The 17,717-nt window shown below is 29.9% G+C and overlaps 1 protein-coding gene across 2 annotated transcripts in view; it reads right to left on the bottom strand.

Moving 5' to 3' along the window:
• LOC114283988 (gibberellin 2-beta-dioxygenase 8) overlaps positions 1-16,784 on the bottom strand; it is a 57,274-nt gene extending 40,490 nt beyond the window's left edge. The window contains exons 1-3 of one of the 2 annotated variants that reach the window (XM_028226868.2): positions 16,156-16,784; positions 13,859-14,180; positions 12,603-13,011 (exon numbers count right to left, since the gene is read on the bottom strand). In XM_028226868.2, coding sequence (XP_028082669.2) covers positions 12,790-13,011; positions 13,859-14,180; positions 16,156-16,673 — 1,062 coding nt within the window. In that variant the 5' untranslated portion in view covers positions 16,674-16,784 and the 3' untranslated portion in view covers positions 12,603-12,789. Of the gene's footprint in view, positions 1-12,602; positions 13,012-13,858; positions 14,181-16,155 lie in introns of those variants that run through there. The other variant, XM_082919970.1, reaches the window with a different exon arrangement.
• Between the last annotated feature and the right edge of the window lie 933 nt (positions 16,785-17,717).

Below are 17,717 nucleotides of genomic sequence, written 5' to 3'. Positions count from 1 at the left end.
AACAGGTTCTGAAATGGGCCCATATAGCTGCACAACAAAAACTGTTATGCCTCCGTACTATAGCCACCCCATTTCCCTAAGTTTGGGATTGAGATTTTAACAACAATGAATACAATATTTAAGATATTGATCTACATGATTTTGCGACAAACAAGAGATGGGTAATGTTAGAGATATCAAAATTTTTACTAAATAAATGACCAAATGTCTCACATGGGAACATGGTGACCCGGCTTAAGCCCGAGCTCGATGGGCTCCTACTTTTTTGGCAGGCCAGGCCAGGTCAGCTCATGGGCCAAAAAGTGGGGCTCATGCCCAAGTCGTGGTTCATTCAAAATAGGGCATAGGGCTGAGCCTGCGATCCTAAGCTCAGGCCTAGAGTCGGCCCCGCGGTTTTGGCATCAAGTCACAGGCTAGGCCTGGGTTGGCATTATTTATGTAGATTATTTATTGGAGATAAAAAAATAAAAGAAAATTTGTATAAGAATATTTTAGTTAAGATTAATGGGATGTTTGGTTATGGTTCATGTATGGTGGTATTAAATTTAATTGTGTACGGCTTATTTTTTTTAATTATGAGCTTATAACTAAAAAAGTATGCAATTATGTAATTTATTCCCTTTGAAATGAATAATTTTTTATATATGAAAATGAAACTTTTAATACTACAATTATTAAATTAATTATATAACATTTATTCAATGAATAATTTTTATTTCAAATTGAAATAAAATATTACAAAAATTTATATCATTAAATAAAATATGAAAATGTTTGCAAATTAAAAGTTGATTATACCCCTAATTGTATTTGACTTCTAATATTAGGTTGTTGATTTTATAAATATTTGTTAGCATGCCTTTTTAGATGACTAGTACTTCTTGCAAATTCATCGCTAAGTAAATGTGCACAATATTTACATTTTGCTTTAAATGTAATTATACCATCAGGATCATTTATAAATGTTTTTTCAAAATGTTCCTAAACACTATTAGTTGTGCCTCTAGATAATGATCCAACTGTTGGAAGATGGATATTAGAAGGAGAATCAATAGATTCATGTTGTGTAGTATATGTATCAATATTGACATAAACATTAGGAATATTAGGATCCATAGTAATGTATGTAAAGTAATATGTAAGAACTAACAATTAATTAAATAATGAGTAAAAAATAATAATTAATATATGTTCAGAAATAATTAATGTAAAAAAATGAGTAGCTAATAAATTTAATTAAACTAATTAAAGTTACCGACTAACGAATGTGATACCAAAATTAGTTTCTTCTGATAAAAATTTCTTCTTGCACAATTGCAATTGCCACTTAGGGATGGTACTTTAAAATTAATTAATAGTTGAGAGAGATTGATAGTTTAAGAGAGAGAATTGTTTGTGAGATTTTTTTTGAAAAATTGGGAATATTTATAGAAATTTGAAAGATTGAAGTAAATTTATAAATAAATAAAAAAAATGACCGTTGTGTTTTAAACAATAATATGACCATTGAATTAGAATATTATTTTTATTATTAATTTTTTTTTCTTTTAGTTTGCAAAGGTGCAGACAGTTAAATTTATTTATTTTTCATTCATTGCAAATTGCAATGATGTGATGCATGACAAGGCAACAAGGGACGGGGGTAGGGCGACACTGCGACAGGCAGGAGGCAGGCATCAATTTTGCCTCCCTGCGCAAGGAAAAGACTGGCCCTTTTTCTTTTTTTTTTAACGGTTGTTGCAAGCCTTTATTTTATTTATTTTATTATTATTTAACCATTAGAACTTGCAAGCCTTTTGTTTTTTTTAATTTTTAATTTTTTGAAATTTGATTGTTGGTAGACAAAATCAGAGAGGGAAGGCTGAGTCGCCTGTAGGGCCAACTATTTTTTTTTTGGTTGGGCTGGCCTGGGCCAACGGGCTAGACTTCAAATAGAAGGCCCAAGCCTAGGCTTAAGGTCCTGGGTTGGACTCGGGCCCGAGCATAATCGGACCGAAACGAGGCGGGCTGGCTTCGGGTCGCTTACGGATCTTGGGCCATTTTTACATCCCTACATGGGAGATATTTAATCATTTATTTGATAGAAAATTTAGGGTCTATAACATTTTTCATAAGAGATATGGTCATGATAGATTAGTGGTTAGTTGTGTTAATTTGGATTTGATTTCTCTTATTCTTTGATTTTCTTTTCCTTCATAAATTTAAAATTTAAACACAATTTTAATATAAATTTTGAAATTCCATCTTATTAGAATTGTGCCCCATGTTTATTTTTATAATATATATATAAACGGTGGATTGTCAATTGTGATGGACTAAAAAGATATGTAAAAGGAGACTAAATAAAATTATTCATCTTGTTTGGTTTTAAAAAATTGAGTCTACTTTTTTCAAAATTAAGCTTTTTATTTTCATGTTCTTTTTAGTCAAAAAAATTGTATTTTTAAGATTTTTTATTTTTTAGATACACCTAACTTAAATAAAATTAAAAAATATAATATTTATAGAAAACATCTTTAAAAAATTCATCAAATATAAAAAAATATATAAATTCAATACATTTTCGTATTCTTGTATATTTATTGAATTTTTAAAATATTTTTCACAAAGATTTTATTTTTTAGGTGTATTTAAGTTATGTGTATTTAGAAAATAAAAAATTTATTTAAAATATTAAAAATAAAAATATACAAAAAATAAAAAATTTAATTTTAAAAAAATCAATCAAAACCAAACAATGTGATTTAAATTTTGGATGCGCCATAGTAAAATTAAAATTAGTGGGGATCTCATGAAATTTTATTTTTATTAGGGTTAATTATATGTTATCCTTTCAACTATAGTAAATATTATGTTATCATTTTCAATTTTAAAAATTCTATATTTATATCCCTCAACTATAAAATTGATACAAAGATCTTTTTTTTCTAAAAAAGTAAAAATGAAATAATTTTGATAATTGAAGAATCTAAATATAGGATTTTACAGTTAAATGAAATAATAATTAAATGGATAAAGTGTAATTAATAATTTTTATTATTTTAATATATATTCCCTCTAAGAGAGTGTTTCAGATGATTTAAATAAGTATATTTTTTGAATTTTTACAAAAAGTTGTATAAAAAATAGATAAATAATATAGGGATATTTACCAATAAATCCTATCTCACAAACAGTTTTACCGATTGGTCCTAAGGTTATTTCTATTGTTCTGATTAGTTCAATTAGTGGGAAAATATTTTACTAGTTGATCATATTTCCTTTGTTTAGTAACATTGAGTAGTCAATTATACCATTTCGTATGTGTGTCGCATGACATACATCATTTCAAGGCAAAAAGCATAAAGAGCCTTAGTGTGCTTTGTTGATGTGTGGCACCCATTGTGTGTGTCACGTGACATATATTATTTCAAGGCAAAAAGCATAAAGAGCCTTAGTGTACTTTGTTGATGTGTGGTACCCATTGTGTGTGTCACGTGACATGCATTATTCCAAAGCAAAAAGCATAAAGAGCCTGAGTGTACTTTGTTGATGTGTGACACCCATTGTGTGTGTCACGTGACACTCCAAGGCAAAAAGCATAAAGAGCCTTAGTGTACTTTGTTGATGCGTGGCACCCATTGTGTGTGTCGCCTTAGTGTACTTTGTTGATGTGTGACATCCATTGTGTGTATCACGTGACACTCCAAGGCAAAAAGCATAAAAAGCCTTAGTGTACTTTGTTGATGCGTAGCACCCATTGTGTGTGTCACGTGACATATTGTGTGTCACGTGACACACTCTCATAAAGAGCATACATCTAATAACATCTAAATGAGGGCATTAAGGTCCCTCAAAATATCCAAGGACTAAACGGTTTATTAGAAAAAAAATTAAAACCAATTGGTTCATAAGTTTAACATTTGAAATTTATTGGTAAATCTCCCAATAATATAATCCAAATTTTTTTTTTTTTTTAAAATCAAAAACAATTTTGTAGTGCACCCCAAACATCTTTTAAATATTTATCTAGCCTTTTTTTGGATAAATATATCTATCCAGCCTAATAATGTGGAAACTAGTAAATGATTATGGATTCGTTTTTTTTTTTGGGAAATTTGGCTATAAACCCCTTTTACCTTCCTTTCATTGTTAAAAGGACTAAGAAAAAAATTATACTTTCTAAACCTCCTCATAATTATAAAGTCTTGCATAAAGGACAAATTTATTATTTAAATATTTTATATGACTATTATACCCACTCTTTTCCCCACTCTCTTCCTTTCCACAGATGGCCTCTTCAAGAAGACCGGCGAGTTCTGCAACTTGTGCGGCACCGAAGCCACCGTCATCACCTTCTCCAACGCCGGCAACACCTTCGCCTTCGGCAACCCTCCATATATATCCACATATTCCGATCTGTAATATATATATATATATATATATATATCTATATATTTGTGTGTGTTTGTGTATTTTGAGATTTGAATTCGAATATATAGATTTTTGAAAGCTCAAAGTTTTAAAAATCTGAAAAATCTGTAAAATCTGAAGAACCAGGGTATGAAAAATTGAGATTTCTCTAAAATTTTCAAATTATAGGCCTGATTCAAGGATTATAGGCATGATTCAATGTTTTTCAAAGTAAACATCGATTGATTCAAGGATTATAAGCCTGATTCAAAGCTCAAAACTCAAAGTTCCATCGATTTTTCAGAGTAAACATCAAATTTCATTTGATAGAACCAGAGTAAATACTCTGGTTCTATTGCTCTGTTTTTTTCATTTGACAGAACCAGAGTAAAATTTTACTTTTATACAGAGTAAAATTTTACTTTTAGCTTCAGAGTCTTACAGTTTACTTATTTTTCAGAATAAAATTTTACTTTTATACAGAGTAAAATTTTACTTTTAGTTTCAGAGTGTAAAATTTTACTCTCATTCATAGTAAAATTTTACTTTTATACAGAGTAAAATTTTACTTTTAGCTTCAAAGTCTCACAGTTTACTTGTTTTTCAGAGTAAAATTTTACTTTAATACAGAGTAAAATTTTAGTTTTAGTTTCAGAATGTAAAATTTTACTCTTATTCAGAGTAAAATTTTACTTTTATACAGAGTAAAATTTTATTTTAGTTTAAGAGTGTAACATTTTACTCTTACTCACAGTAAAATTTTACTTTCATGCAGAGTAAAATTTTACTCTGAAATACACAGTGAAGATGGCTTAATAGGAGAGCTGATAGATATGAGGGTAATATAGTAAAAGAAACAAGTTTTAACATATTAGGGGGTTTTGAAAGTATTTATATAATTCTTGTCCTTTTGAAAAACAAATTAGATAATGAGGGGGCTATCACCAAATCCCCCCCTTTTTTTTTTATTATGGATTCGTTTGGCTAGGGTTAAATAAGGCAATTAGAACTTAAAAAAAAGGGAAAAAAATAAAATTAGCTAATAAGTTAATAAAAATAACGGCCGTGATTCAGGGCCCGAAAACGGGGGGCTCGAATGCCCCGTATTTCCAATTAAGGTAAAAAAAAAAAAAAAAAAAAGGAAAAAAAGAAAGAAAAAAAGAAAACAGTTTCTAAAAATGGAAATTAGGGGCAATAGGGGCAAAGTTTTTAGGGCCACCAATCATTTTCCTAAAAATAAAATATCACATTTAAATTATAATCATTTTATTTTTTTCTCACATAAATATATAATAAAAAAAATCAACTCAAATAAACCTTTTAATACCAAACTTAAAGAATCTCAACTTAAAAAAGTCGGTGATGCTATATGCACTAATTAATATAATAATTAGTATACCAACATAGTTATGATATTATCATTTTAAAATTATGACATCACTCATTATATAAATTACAAAGATTCAAAAATTTTAAAATTGTATCATATCATTCGTTAGTACACTAATTAATATATTAATTGATACATATAATATTATTCTAAAAAAATCAATTAAATCTTTTTTTATCAAACGATAACTATAGGAATGGCAACGGGGCGGGGCGGGGCGGGGCGGGGCCGGGGATCACACTCCCCGTCCCCGATCCCCGAAGGTACGAATTTCCCCGTCCCCGGCCCCGATCCCCGACGGGGAGTCTCTCATCGCCCCCACCCCCGTTCCCTAACGGGGATCGGGTTTCCCCAACCCCGAAAATTCACCGATCAAAAAAAAAAAAAAAAAAAAACAACACATTCAATAACAGATATCTTCATCATATATCAACATATATATCAACAACAACAAGAATTAGAGAGAGATCTGACCTATATTCAACATATATATCAACATATATATCGCTATATTCAACAGATCAAAGCCCAAATACATATTCAACACTAGATTTAACATATATACAACAGATCGAAACAGATCTGAGCTCAAAAAAAAAAAAAAAATTAACACATTCAGAGAGAGAGACGACTGTAATCGGCGACTGTGGAGAGATGGCGGTGATGGAGAGGAGGGACAACGACTATGGGGGAAGGACAGCGACGATCGGCGGTGATGAGAGGAGCTTGCTCGTCGCCGATGCCGTGAGACCACCTGCGTAGAGAGAGAGGGAGAGAGGTTGAGGTTGAGTCTCGTGAGACCGCCTGTGTAGAGAGAGAGAAAGGGGCTGAGGTTGAGAGTCAGAGATGAAATGAAATGAATTGAGTGAGTGAGAGAGGCATCAGATTATAATATAATATAATATAACATATATCTCATATTATAAAATATAATATAATATCATTGTTTAGCCACCCAAACAGACATAAAATAATATTATATAGATAGATATATTATAATATAGACATATGCATATACGGGGAAGTTTCGGGGAAGTTGCGGGACGGGGCCGGGGAAGAGAAATTTATCACCGTCCCCAGCTCGAAATTGATCGGGGATTTAATTTTGAATACCATCCCCGTCCCCACGGGGGTATTTTTCGGGAAAAAACCATTCTAATCGGGGTCGGGGGGTCGGGTCCCCGTCGGGCCGGGTTTAAATTGCCATCGCTAGATAACTATGTATAATTTAGCAATGGTAATCAGTGTATTTGGTTTCAGTTTTCTGGAAATTGAGTTTTTTATTTTTTTATTTTTAGTGAATATTTTAAAAATTTTAAGCAAATTTTTTATTTTTTTAGATACACCTTACTTAGATGTATTTAAATAGTAAAATATTTATAAACAAATATTTTAAAAAATTAATAAATATGAAAAATATATTAAATTTTCATATTTTTTATATTTTTGGTATTTTGTGAATTTTTAAAGATTTTTTTCATAAATATTATATTTTTTATATATATTTATGTTAAGTGTATTTAAAAATTAAAAAAATTTAATAAAAATAAAAAAATAAAAAAGTAAAAAAATAAAATTTAAAAACTGAAAATAAACAAAGTAAATATTTCTAGGAGTTTCTGGCAGCGTGTGTGTGAGGCAGTTCCACGTGAACATGTGGTAGGTTTGGACGACAATCCGGATCTTCTACATCCCGATCAAAAAATATATATATACATATATATGTATATATACATTCCGGATCTTCTACGTCTAGTTATTGGAGATACCTTTTACAACTTTCCCAACCATAGCCTGTCGTCGTTACAATTTGATATCATTTCGGATTTGATGTTAATAAAAAAGGTTATTGGGACTTGTAACGTGGACCATTTGAAAATTAAAATTAATAAAAAAAAATACTAGTGGTTGGATTCATGTTCATCATCGTTTTTAATAAAATAAAATAAAATAAAATAAAAGTGGTTAGAACTTTTACGATAGCCATAAATAAGGAGAGTTGATTGAGACCCTCCCTCCCTCCTCACTTTTATCACCCTACACACATAGAGATTAGTAATTGAAGAAGAAAAAAAAAAATCTGACCAATTAACACCCACAGGGGTGTTGGGGGTCTTCCCCAGTGGGGATCCCAAGCTTTTCTCATAAATAAAATACTGTAAAATAATTACATAGAGCTGAAATATTCACTTTTAGCTGTCTTTTGATAAATAAAAAAAAAATCTTAATTTTTTAGAATTGAGATTTTTTTTAATTTGAGACTAAAAAATTCGTTTAACAAAATATTTTTAATTTTTTTGAATTTATTAAACAAATAAAATAGTCATGATTTAAATATATTATTTTAATTTATTTTATCTTTTATATTTTTTTAGTCCCAATTAAGATAACCAAACCACCCCTTAGAGTTTGCAGTTAGGGTTTGTAACTAGAAAAAAGACTGTGAGTTCTAAATTAAGAGTTTTAATATTTTTAATTGATGTGTGGGTCTTATGTAATGTGATGTTTTAACTTTGATTTTTTTTTTATTTATATATATATATATATATATATATTTGTATGAATTTCTTAAAATTAATACACTAAGGTTTTTAATTAAGGTATTTAATAAGGATAATTATCATGTTGAACCCTCTATTAAAATAATTTATAAATAATAAATATTGAACATCCACAAAATTATTATTCTTAATAATGTCTTTTTTAATTATTGAATTAGGATAAATTGAAACTAATTTATACACTAATATATATCAGATAGACTCTGGATAAAATTAATTAATTATTATTTTTTTTGAATAATTAAATGCGAGTTCTCACATTTAATAGTGTTCTTCCTGTTTATCATTCATAAAAATAAATAAATAAATAAATAAATAGATCGATTTAATAATCATAATTTTTTTATTTTATCACATTTATTTTCACAAAATAAGTGATCTATTTTTTAAAACATACCTCTGTTTGATGCAATAATCTTGCGATAAAAGTTTAAGGATAACTTGAACCCCAACTACACATGAAATACAACCTACACGAGATAATAGAATTTAACACCTAACCTTTTTGCCAAATATCAAAATAACACTGGACAACTTTATTGATTTATAATTTCAGATCCTATTAATGATTGCTTATTGAGCATTCATTAACGGTCATATAACGTCAAAAGAATTAAAATTTTAATACACATTTTGTTTTTATATATTTTAATAAATTTTATACATATATATTTCAACATTAATGACCACCCATTTAACCGTGGTTAGCTTTTACCATAGTTTATTAATTGCAAGTTGAAAATATGAGGAGAATTCCTCAATAGGGCCTTCATTTGTAAAATCAGAGGAATTTTCAATTGGGCCATCATCAAATGGGTTGGTCTAAGTAGTTTTCATTAGGGCGTGAGCAGTGGATATATCGATTCGTCCAAACAGATCGAATCGAACCGATCTATCGCATTTTGAACGGATGCGTGATAACGAGAGAGCAGTTGTGAATTGATTTTTTTCAATCCGCCTAGTTTGGACAGATGGCGGATTTGAGGTTCCATTGACAGCAATCGAATCACCAAACTGCGAGCACCCCTAATAATTTGTATGACTTTATATTTTCAATTTGTTTATATATTCTGTTTATATTTTCAATTGAAAAAGAGGTTAAATAGGCTACTGAAAAGAGTTTTCAACTTGAATATATTTTTGTATTGAAAAAAATAAATGTATTAATCTATATTTTTTTATTTTTAAATCTAACTCTAAAAATAATAAATGAAAAAAATGATATATGCTGGTTGGTTTTTGTTTTCAAAAATAGAAATAGATGTAACAATACAGAGGCATACAATCTCTACTACTGCTCTGTTCATGGTTTTAGTGGTTTGAATTGTTTTTATATTTTAAGAACCACAAATTGTAATACTTTATGTGGATGCGGTATATTGTGATTATAATATGTGGATGAGGCATGCAGTGTTTGTAATATTCTAAAGTTTCAAAATTTCTCTCTTTGGATGAGGCTTGCAGCGATTGTAATACTTTTTTAAGTCATTAACTGTAATATTTTCTTTTTTTTTTCGAGGAAGTGCACAAGTTGAATTATGTTGAAAATTTATAAAATTTTAAACCGCCAAACCAATTCGCATCCATCCACCAATCCGCTCAATCCACATCGGTCAGATTGGCGAACGGATGCGAATTGATTTTTTTCAATCCGCCAATCTAACGAACGAATGACAAATTGGAGATTCTGTAACCGCAATCAACTCGCACCCACCCTTAGTTTTCATCACCTCAACAGCTCTCTTTAAAACCGCAATTTAAACAACTTAAAATTTAAATTGAGCATTTTAAAATATAAAAAAAAATGATAAAGTGTAAAAATTACTGTAAAGTGTTACATCAATTTAAATTGAGTATTTTAATTATGAATAAGAGTCCAACACCGCACCAACCAAAAAATTAGCAAATATAAACAAAATTCCAAACGAATATAAAGGACAAAAAGACTCGAACATAAGCGGATAGAAAATACAGAACGATGCACCCCTTTTTTTGAAATCATTCAAAAATAAAAATGAGAAAAATGAATAGATTTGAAATAACAACACGAAAGTATTTGTTTGAAAGAAAAATGTTTGGGAACTCTAAATTGGGAGTACTAAAGGAGCTCTAGAGAGTGAGTCTCACTGATTGATGTGATGTTTTGGCTTTAAATTTTTTTTTTTTTTTTTTTGAATTTCCACCTCATTAGTGGTCTATTAGTGCTCCCAAATTAGTGGAATGCATCATTATTGTTTTGCACACTCAATTTTTAGTATTATTTTTCTTAATGCCAAGGAACTATAATCAGCCTATCAAGTCATTTCATATACTAGAAGCTTATAAATAAAATCAGGATACATACAATTATCAACAAATCACACGTATCAATTAAATCCAAACATTTTGTCCCCTCTAAAACTCAAATATGAGACCTCTGAAAATCATCCCATAGGCTCAGTTTGGTTAGATAAAGAATACAAAAAAATAAAAGAAAAATAAAGATAAAATAATTTTTTATGTGTTTATTTAGATAGTCCTAGAAAATAACGAAAACTAAAATTTCATGTACAACTCAAATTAGCTTGTTAATTAGGCTTGTGATTTCTCTCAAAATACACAGAAAATTTTATTTTTTCTCACAAAACTTGATAATACTTATTTTGTTTCCCTATTTACCCATACTTCTCTCTACAACTCCCTATTATGCGGTAATTATATTTTTTCCCAGCATTTTCTTACAAAATTTCTGATCTATTCAAATGCATGCAAGAAAATAAATTTTATTTCTTTTTCCTTTCTTTCACTGCACTTTCTACTATTTTCACTTTCTATTATCCATTTCTTTCTAAATAAACAGAGCCACAATGAATCTCAAATGTTTCTGACTAAAAAAAAAACTCATGTTAAACCCCTTAGTCACTACAGTAGGCAGCCTATATGTGGGTTTTGCGATTAAACAGCGGCGACTCCATGAGTTTTTGCAGATGGTGTCACTCCACTAACTTAAACTTCATAAATTCTGTAAGAATTTTTTAAAAAACTAAACAACATTGACTCTGTTTGGTTTTGAATTTTTTAAAAGCAAAGTTTTTTTTTATTTTTTTGTAATTTGTTGTCTTTAGAATTTTTTTTATTTCATATTTAAGTCGTCATCTTATTTTTTTTAGATCCACATAACCTACATGAATTTAAAAAAATAAAATATTATTGAAAAAAATCTTTTAAAAATTCAATAAATACAAAAAAATATATATTTATTGATTTTTAAAAAAAAATTCATAAATATTTTATTTTTTAAATATATCAAGATTAAAATGACCTACAAAATAAAAAATACATTGTTTAAAATATCAAAAATTTCACTAAAAATAAAAAACACAAAAAATAAAAAATTTAAACTATTTCCAATGGGTATGAATTCCAATTTAAATAACTGTTTGCAACTATGGATAAATGATTTAATTTAGTAAGGATTTGATATTCATTAAGACCATCTATATTCCATTCATACAGTTTTTTAACAGAAACAGAAAATTGATTATTAATATTGGTTTTTTCAAATTGTAAATCTGGAAGTCTAGGTCGATTATACCATTTTTTTGTCATTGTGGTTGGATTAACTTTAGATTTATTGAAGGTAATGCAATTCAAATTAGTATCTTGAAATTGTTGGGCTAATTGAGTAATTTCATTATTAGATGTGTCAGAGTCACTATGAGGAATTTCATCAAAGGGTTGTTGTGTTAATACTTTGATTTCTTTAGTATCTTTAGCAGAAGAGGAGGTAGCTAATTTACTAAATATTTTTTCAATAGATTCAACAGTAGAATTATCTTGAGTAGTAAGACTTAAAATATATATTTATTGATTTTTTAAAGATTTTTTCATAAATATTTTACCTTTTAAATATATCAAGATTAAGATGACCTAAAAAATAAAAAATAAACTGTTTAAAATATCAAAAATTTTACTAAAAATAAAAAATAAAAATAAAAAACACGAAAAAAAAAATTAAAACTATTTCTAAGAACTGTTAACCAAACAAAGTGATTTAAACTTGTCAAACAATAAGTGTCCAATGGGTATGAATTCCAATTTGATAGGGTCGCTTAGTTTTTTTTTAATGGAATTAAATAAAATATTAACACAATAAATATATTTTTTAAATAATTTTTGACAGTTTGATGGGGTCTTGGGACATATCACTACTCATTTAGAATCACTCCCACGATTAAATTCAACAAAAAAATTAATAATAAAAACACAAAATAGCCATCTTTCTTCAAGATTAAAACTAGAGACACACCATTTTTATATTCTTTTTCACTGTCTACTCACAATAGAGTCTGCCCACACCACACATCATGACATGTTTTTTGAGCTTTAAAAATAACCCAAGAAAAAAAAGGGGAAAAAAAAAAGCACAGTAGTAGTAAAGTAATTAGAAGAGGGGTGTCATTGTCATCAGTGAAGCTTGAAGTGGTCGAGACCAATTTTGTATCCAACGGTCTTTAAGTCATGTTGAACTTGTGCTCGAAATTCAGCGTAACAAAAAGGCTTGTAGTTTGAGCTCCGAATCACACCGTTTTCCTTAGGGAACACGAAGTAACCAGCTGACATTCGATCCTCGTACTTGTTTATCTTCACCTTATGTTTCACACTCTTGTATTTATCATTGCTCATCGCCTAATTAATAACCCCCCACACCCGCGCACACAAAAAAATATTATATATGAATAAAATAATAAGTTTCAATTCCTCTCTGCTTATAAAAGAAAATTGGATTAGATTGGTCAATCGAAATTCACGGCACTTACTTTATTCATTCACTTTTAAAGTTTTAAAATGTAAATCATTCATGAAATATTTAAACTGATCGGATAGTTATTGACACGTGGCTTAATAAAAAAAAAATTTGAAAGTTATTTTTATTGTCTCTTTATTTTTAAACAAATATGATAAAATTGTATTATAATTATAAATAACTTAAATCCACAAAGCCAACAGATTTGGACTTGTTCCAATTTTTGAACTCAAAATTTTTGATAATTGAGTTTTTTCTTTTTTTAAGCAATTTTTTAATATTTTAAGCATTTTTTTTAAGATGTACCAAAAAAGTAACATATTTTTTAAAAAATATTTTAAAAAATCAACAAATACACAAGAATACAAAAATATACAATTTTTTTTTGTATTTTTGGTATTTAGTAATTTTTTAAAATATTTTTTTTACAAATATTATATTTTTTAAGTATATTTATATTAGGTATATCTAAAGACTAAAAAAATTACTTAAAATATTTATAAAAAAAATAGTAAAAATATAAAAAATATAAAAAACAAAAAACTCAATTTTTTAAAAAAATAATAATAATAATAACTTTTTTAGGAATCTCAAATATTTTTCAGCAACAAATTTGTTGAACATTAATATAAATTGTTTGATTTGAATTTATTTTTTATCATTATTATTTCTTTGGTATGGCTAGAAGACAAGTAGAGTAGAAGAATAGAGAGAGAGAGAGAGAGAGACCTGCATCATATCACCGAGGAGAAGGACGAGAGTGTTGGGAATAGGTTTGACTGGGAGCCAATTGCCATCCTTGTAAACTTCAAAACCTCCGACTTCATCATGGTACAGTATCGATATCACTGAGCTGTCTGTGTGGGCGTCGATCCCCCATGCTCGGTTCTCCTCCGAACATCGTGGGTAGCGGTAAACCCGCATGTTACCAGTCGACGTAGATAGATAACAGTCCGACAGTTCTCGACCCAGCTCCAGGTTCTCTGCTATTGCTTTGAAAATTGTTGTAGCCAATCTTGATTGGTGCTTTCCATACTCATCTAACTCAGTTCTTCAACGCCATACAAACACAGATCAGAATTGAACAGTTGAAAACTAGTCCAATTTGTGAAACAGCAAGGTCATGTTTGGTTGAGTGAACATGAGTTTGGGATTGGATTAATAGTTCAATAAAATTATTAATGCGATGTTTAGTTAAACAATTGAAACACGGACTAACAATCCATCCGGATATTATATCCCACATATGATGGACTATTCAATCTTACAGAAAAGAGTGAGATATAAATTGGAAGACTAAGTCAAATCCTAAACTACTAGTCTCTTCTTATAATTCTAATTTAATCCAAACATAAGATAGAATATACAATCCAAAAGATTCGCAGTCCTAGAACTGTTAGTCATAAGAATACTAATCCAAACTAATTCAATCCGTCCAAACAAACAAAGCCATATAGTATTAAAACTATCTTCTCAAACAACCGGTTACAAATGCAAAAATACTAATTTATAGACGTGAACATCTTTTCTTACACACGGAAACATATAACATATATGAACAGACTAAAATTGAATGCTGTATGTGTCACTAATACATTGATTTAATGATCTTTATTTTTTATACCAATAAATTGATGATACATAACTTAATCAGATAAAATTCAAAATTTAATAGCTGAAATCCGCAAAAATCTAGTATAATTAGAAAATCATAGGTTAATCATTGTCAAATATAAAGATTTATTATTTTTTTCTTTTACTATGATTTTGTTGTTTTGTTTCTATTACCGAGTTCGTTGTTAAATTTATGTAGCTGTTGAATTGTTAAATAATCTTACTAGTTGAAAAAATAATAATAAAAATACAGTGGCAATTTTAACGATGACCACAGTAGATTTTTTACACGTGAAAACTACTAGAAGAAGGAATCGATAAGCAATGAATGAATGCAACGAGTCTGATAGTGTACCCAACTGTCCAAAAAAAACAAAGAGAAAGGGCCGAGAGATTGAAAACTACACTTGAGGCCCAAACTCATTGTGGTCCTCATCTCATGATTGCTACTACCCCACTTGTAAAATCTCCCCCGTTGGAAAAAGTTATATCCACCATGCAATCATGCTCTCCAGAAGTATACCAGTTGATTCTGTTGGGCCTTTAAGGTCCACCCATGAGCCATTCCTTTTTTTAAAACCCGTTAAATAAATCGTTCGTTTGAAAAGAAATTTAAATCAGTTATCATATGATTAATCCAACAACACCTATCCAAGTAGGACTCCCACTCGAGAAAAATCATCTCCTATCAATTAAAGTAAAAAGTAAAATTTTTATATATAAAATTGGAAAATGCTAACAACTGTAGTTAATGTCGGTAGATGTACAAAATTTATCTTAAATTGAATTAAATTTTAATCTTTTTAGTTTGTTTAGTCATTAAGTGGGACTTAAAAGATTTACCTAAGAACATCTCCAACGATTAATTAAATTTTATACTAAATTTGAGTAAAAAAAAATCAATTTTCTCAATCTGATATGGCTTGCTCCAACCGTGCATTAAAAGGGAAGGGTCGACCGATAAGTGCAATTTTTTTTATTTTTTATTTTTTACCTGTTTAAATTTTTTTTTGACCGATTTGAGCCTACAATTTAAAAGTTGATTAGTATATGATTGGCTTTTTGGTTGTACTATCTTTCAATAATCGAAAATAAATGAATAAATAAAAGAGGCTACAAGTCAACCCGTCGCAGATGTCCAAAGTAATCCACAGCAATCTACTTAGAAAGGGATACTGTTGTCCGCTTTAATACACTTAAACAATGTCTTAAAATTTTTACATAATTTGATCATTTAATGTTGTGTTTATTTGATAGGTTTGTTAGTTAGTATAATTTTTTTAAACTAAAAATTAATAATTTCTCTTAACTTTCAAATGATCAATTTTTTTAACTAATCAAAATTATTCATGTCTCATAATAATAAAAATAAAAATAAAAAGCAAAAGGTAAGTAAAAGGTGTTTGTGTTACCTGAAAGCATCAAGCATTGGATAATCATCATCATCACCATGATCTTGAAGCTGGTGTGACAGTTTCTTTTGAGCAAGAAGGTTTGACAGTAGAGTCAGAGGAACACTGAAACCTTCGACCCAGTTAATGTTTGTAGCAATATTGAGACCCCTCTCAATGGCCACCCCACTAGGGGTTAAACCATGGGTACCCCAAAAGTAAGACATAGGACTTCCAAAACCATGCCTTTGTTTGGTCTCAAAGGAGAGAGAGAAAAGGTCCTTGGCATGCTCATGAAGCTGGCTCAGCAGCTTTGTTGGGACACCATGGTTCACCAATCGAAATATGCCCCAGTCTCTGCAAGCCTCGGCTAGTTTGTTCTTGTTCAGGCATTGGAGGTCGATTACTGGTAGTGGGTCTGAGTCTGAGTATGGGTTGCGTGAAGTGGGTGCTGAGTGGTGGATTGAGGCGATCTTTGGGCGGAACACTGGTGGGTAGGAGTCATAGTGAGTGGTGGTGTTGGTGGTAGATGGAGGCATTTTTCTTTGGCTGTACCAAGATGGTTGTGCTTTGTTTGGTTTAAGTAAATTTCTAAGTGTGTGTGTATGGGTCTATATGTAGTGTGTGTAGTGGGACGGCTGTATCGACCGACTTTGAGAAACACCCTATTATTATAGTGTTTTATTGATGTTAATTAATTCACTGAAAATTTTAATAATGTTTTTAAATTCTATTGGTCCGTCAGGCATGAGATCATCATCTTCATTTGATTCTCACTCTGTTTCTCTCTTTCAATTCTTTTTTGACTACTAAATTATCTTTCAAAAAAACTACCCAATGTTTGTTCCGCCAAAAATTTTATAGTTTTCTATATTTGATTGTGATTTTAAAATTCAATGTTAATAGTTGTATTAGCAAAGATAGTGATGGCAATGATGGTGACAAGGTAGGGGTGATTATAGCAATGGTGACAGTAAGTTAGTGATAGTAATGGTGGCTGTGACTGAGGTTGAGAAAAGATAAGAGTGATGGTAGTCGTGGTAGCGGCAACAAGAAGGGGGAGTAGAAGGTGGTTATAGTGGTGGTTGCCATTGAGTGGTGTTGATGGTGCCAACATGGTGGTGGTGAGTCTTCCTTAACGTAGTCATTAGGCAAAACCAAGTTAAATACCGCGTCTTTTTTGTGTGTTTGGGTTAATTTGTGTGTGGAAATAAATTTTGAACATCCTGGTATGGTGGTGGTGGCTGAGGCTGAGAAAAGGTAAGGGTGATGGTAGTCGTGGCGGCAGCAGCAAGAAGGGGGGAGTAAAAGGTGGTCGTAATGGTAGTTGCCATTGAGTGGTGTAGATGGTGCCAACATGGTGGGTGTGAGTCTTTTTTGACGTAGATATAAGGTCAAACCAAGAAAAATATTGTGTCTTTTTTGTGTGTATGGATTAATTTGTGTGTGAATATAAATTTTGAACATCTTAAATATCAGAGTCAATTTTAAAATAATAGAGTAGTTTTTTCTGAAGTTAAAATTTTCAAATTTGCTTGAATCAACCTCTGATCATCCCAAAAGACGAGTCTCAACGAAAGGAC

This window comes from Camellia sinensis, chromosome 3 (genome assembly GCF_055761805.1).
Source record: "Camellia sinensis isolate YWXY chromosome 3, ASM5576180v1, whole genome shotgun sequence".
NCBI classification, from domain to species: domain Eukaryota; kingdom Viridiplantae; phylum Streptophyta; class Magnoliopsida; order Ericales; family Theaceae; genus Camellia; species Camellia sinensis.
The sequence above is the reverse complement of the archived record's forward strand: the minus strand, read 5'-3'. Positions and strand labels throughout refer to the sequence as shown.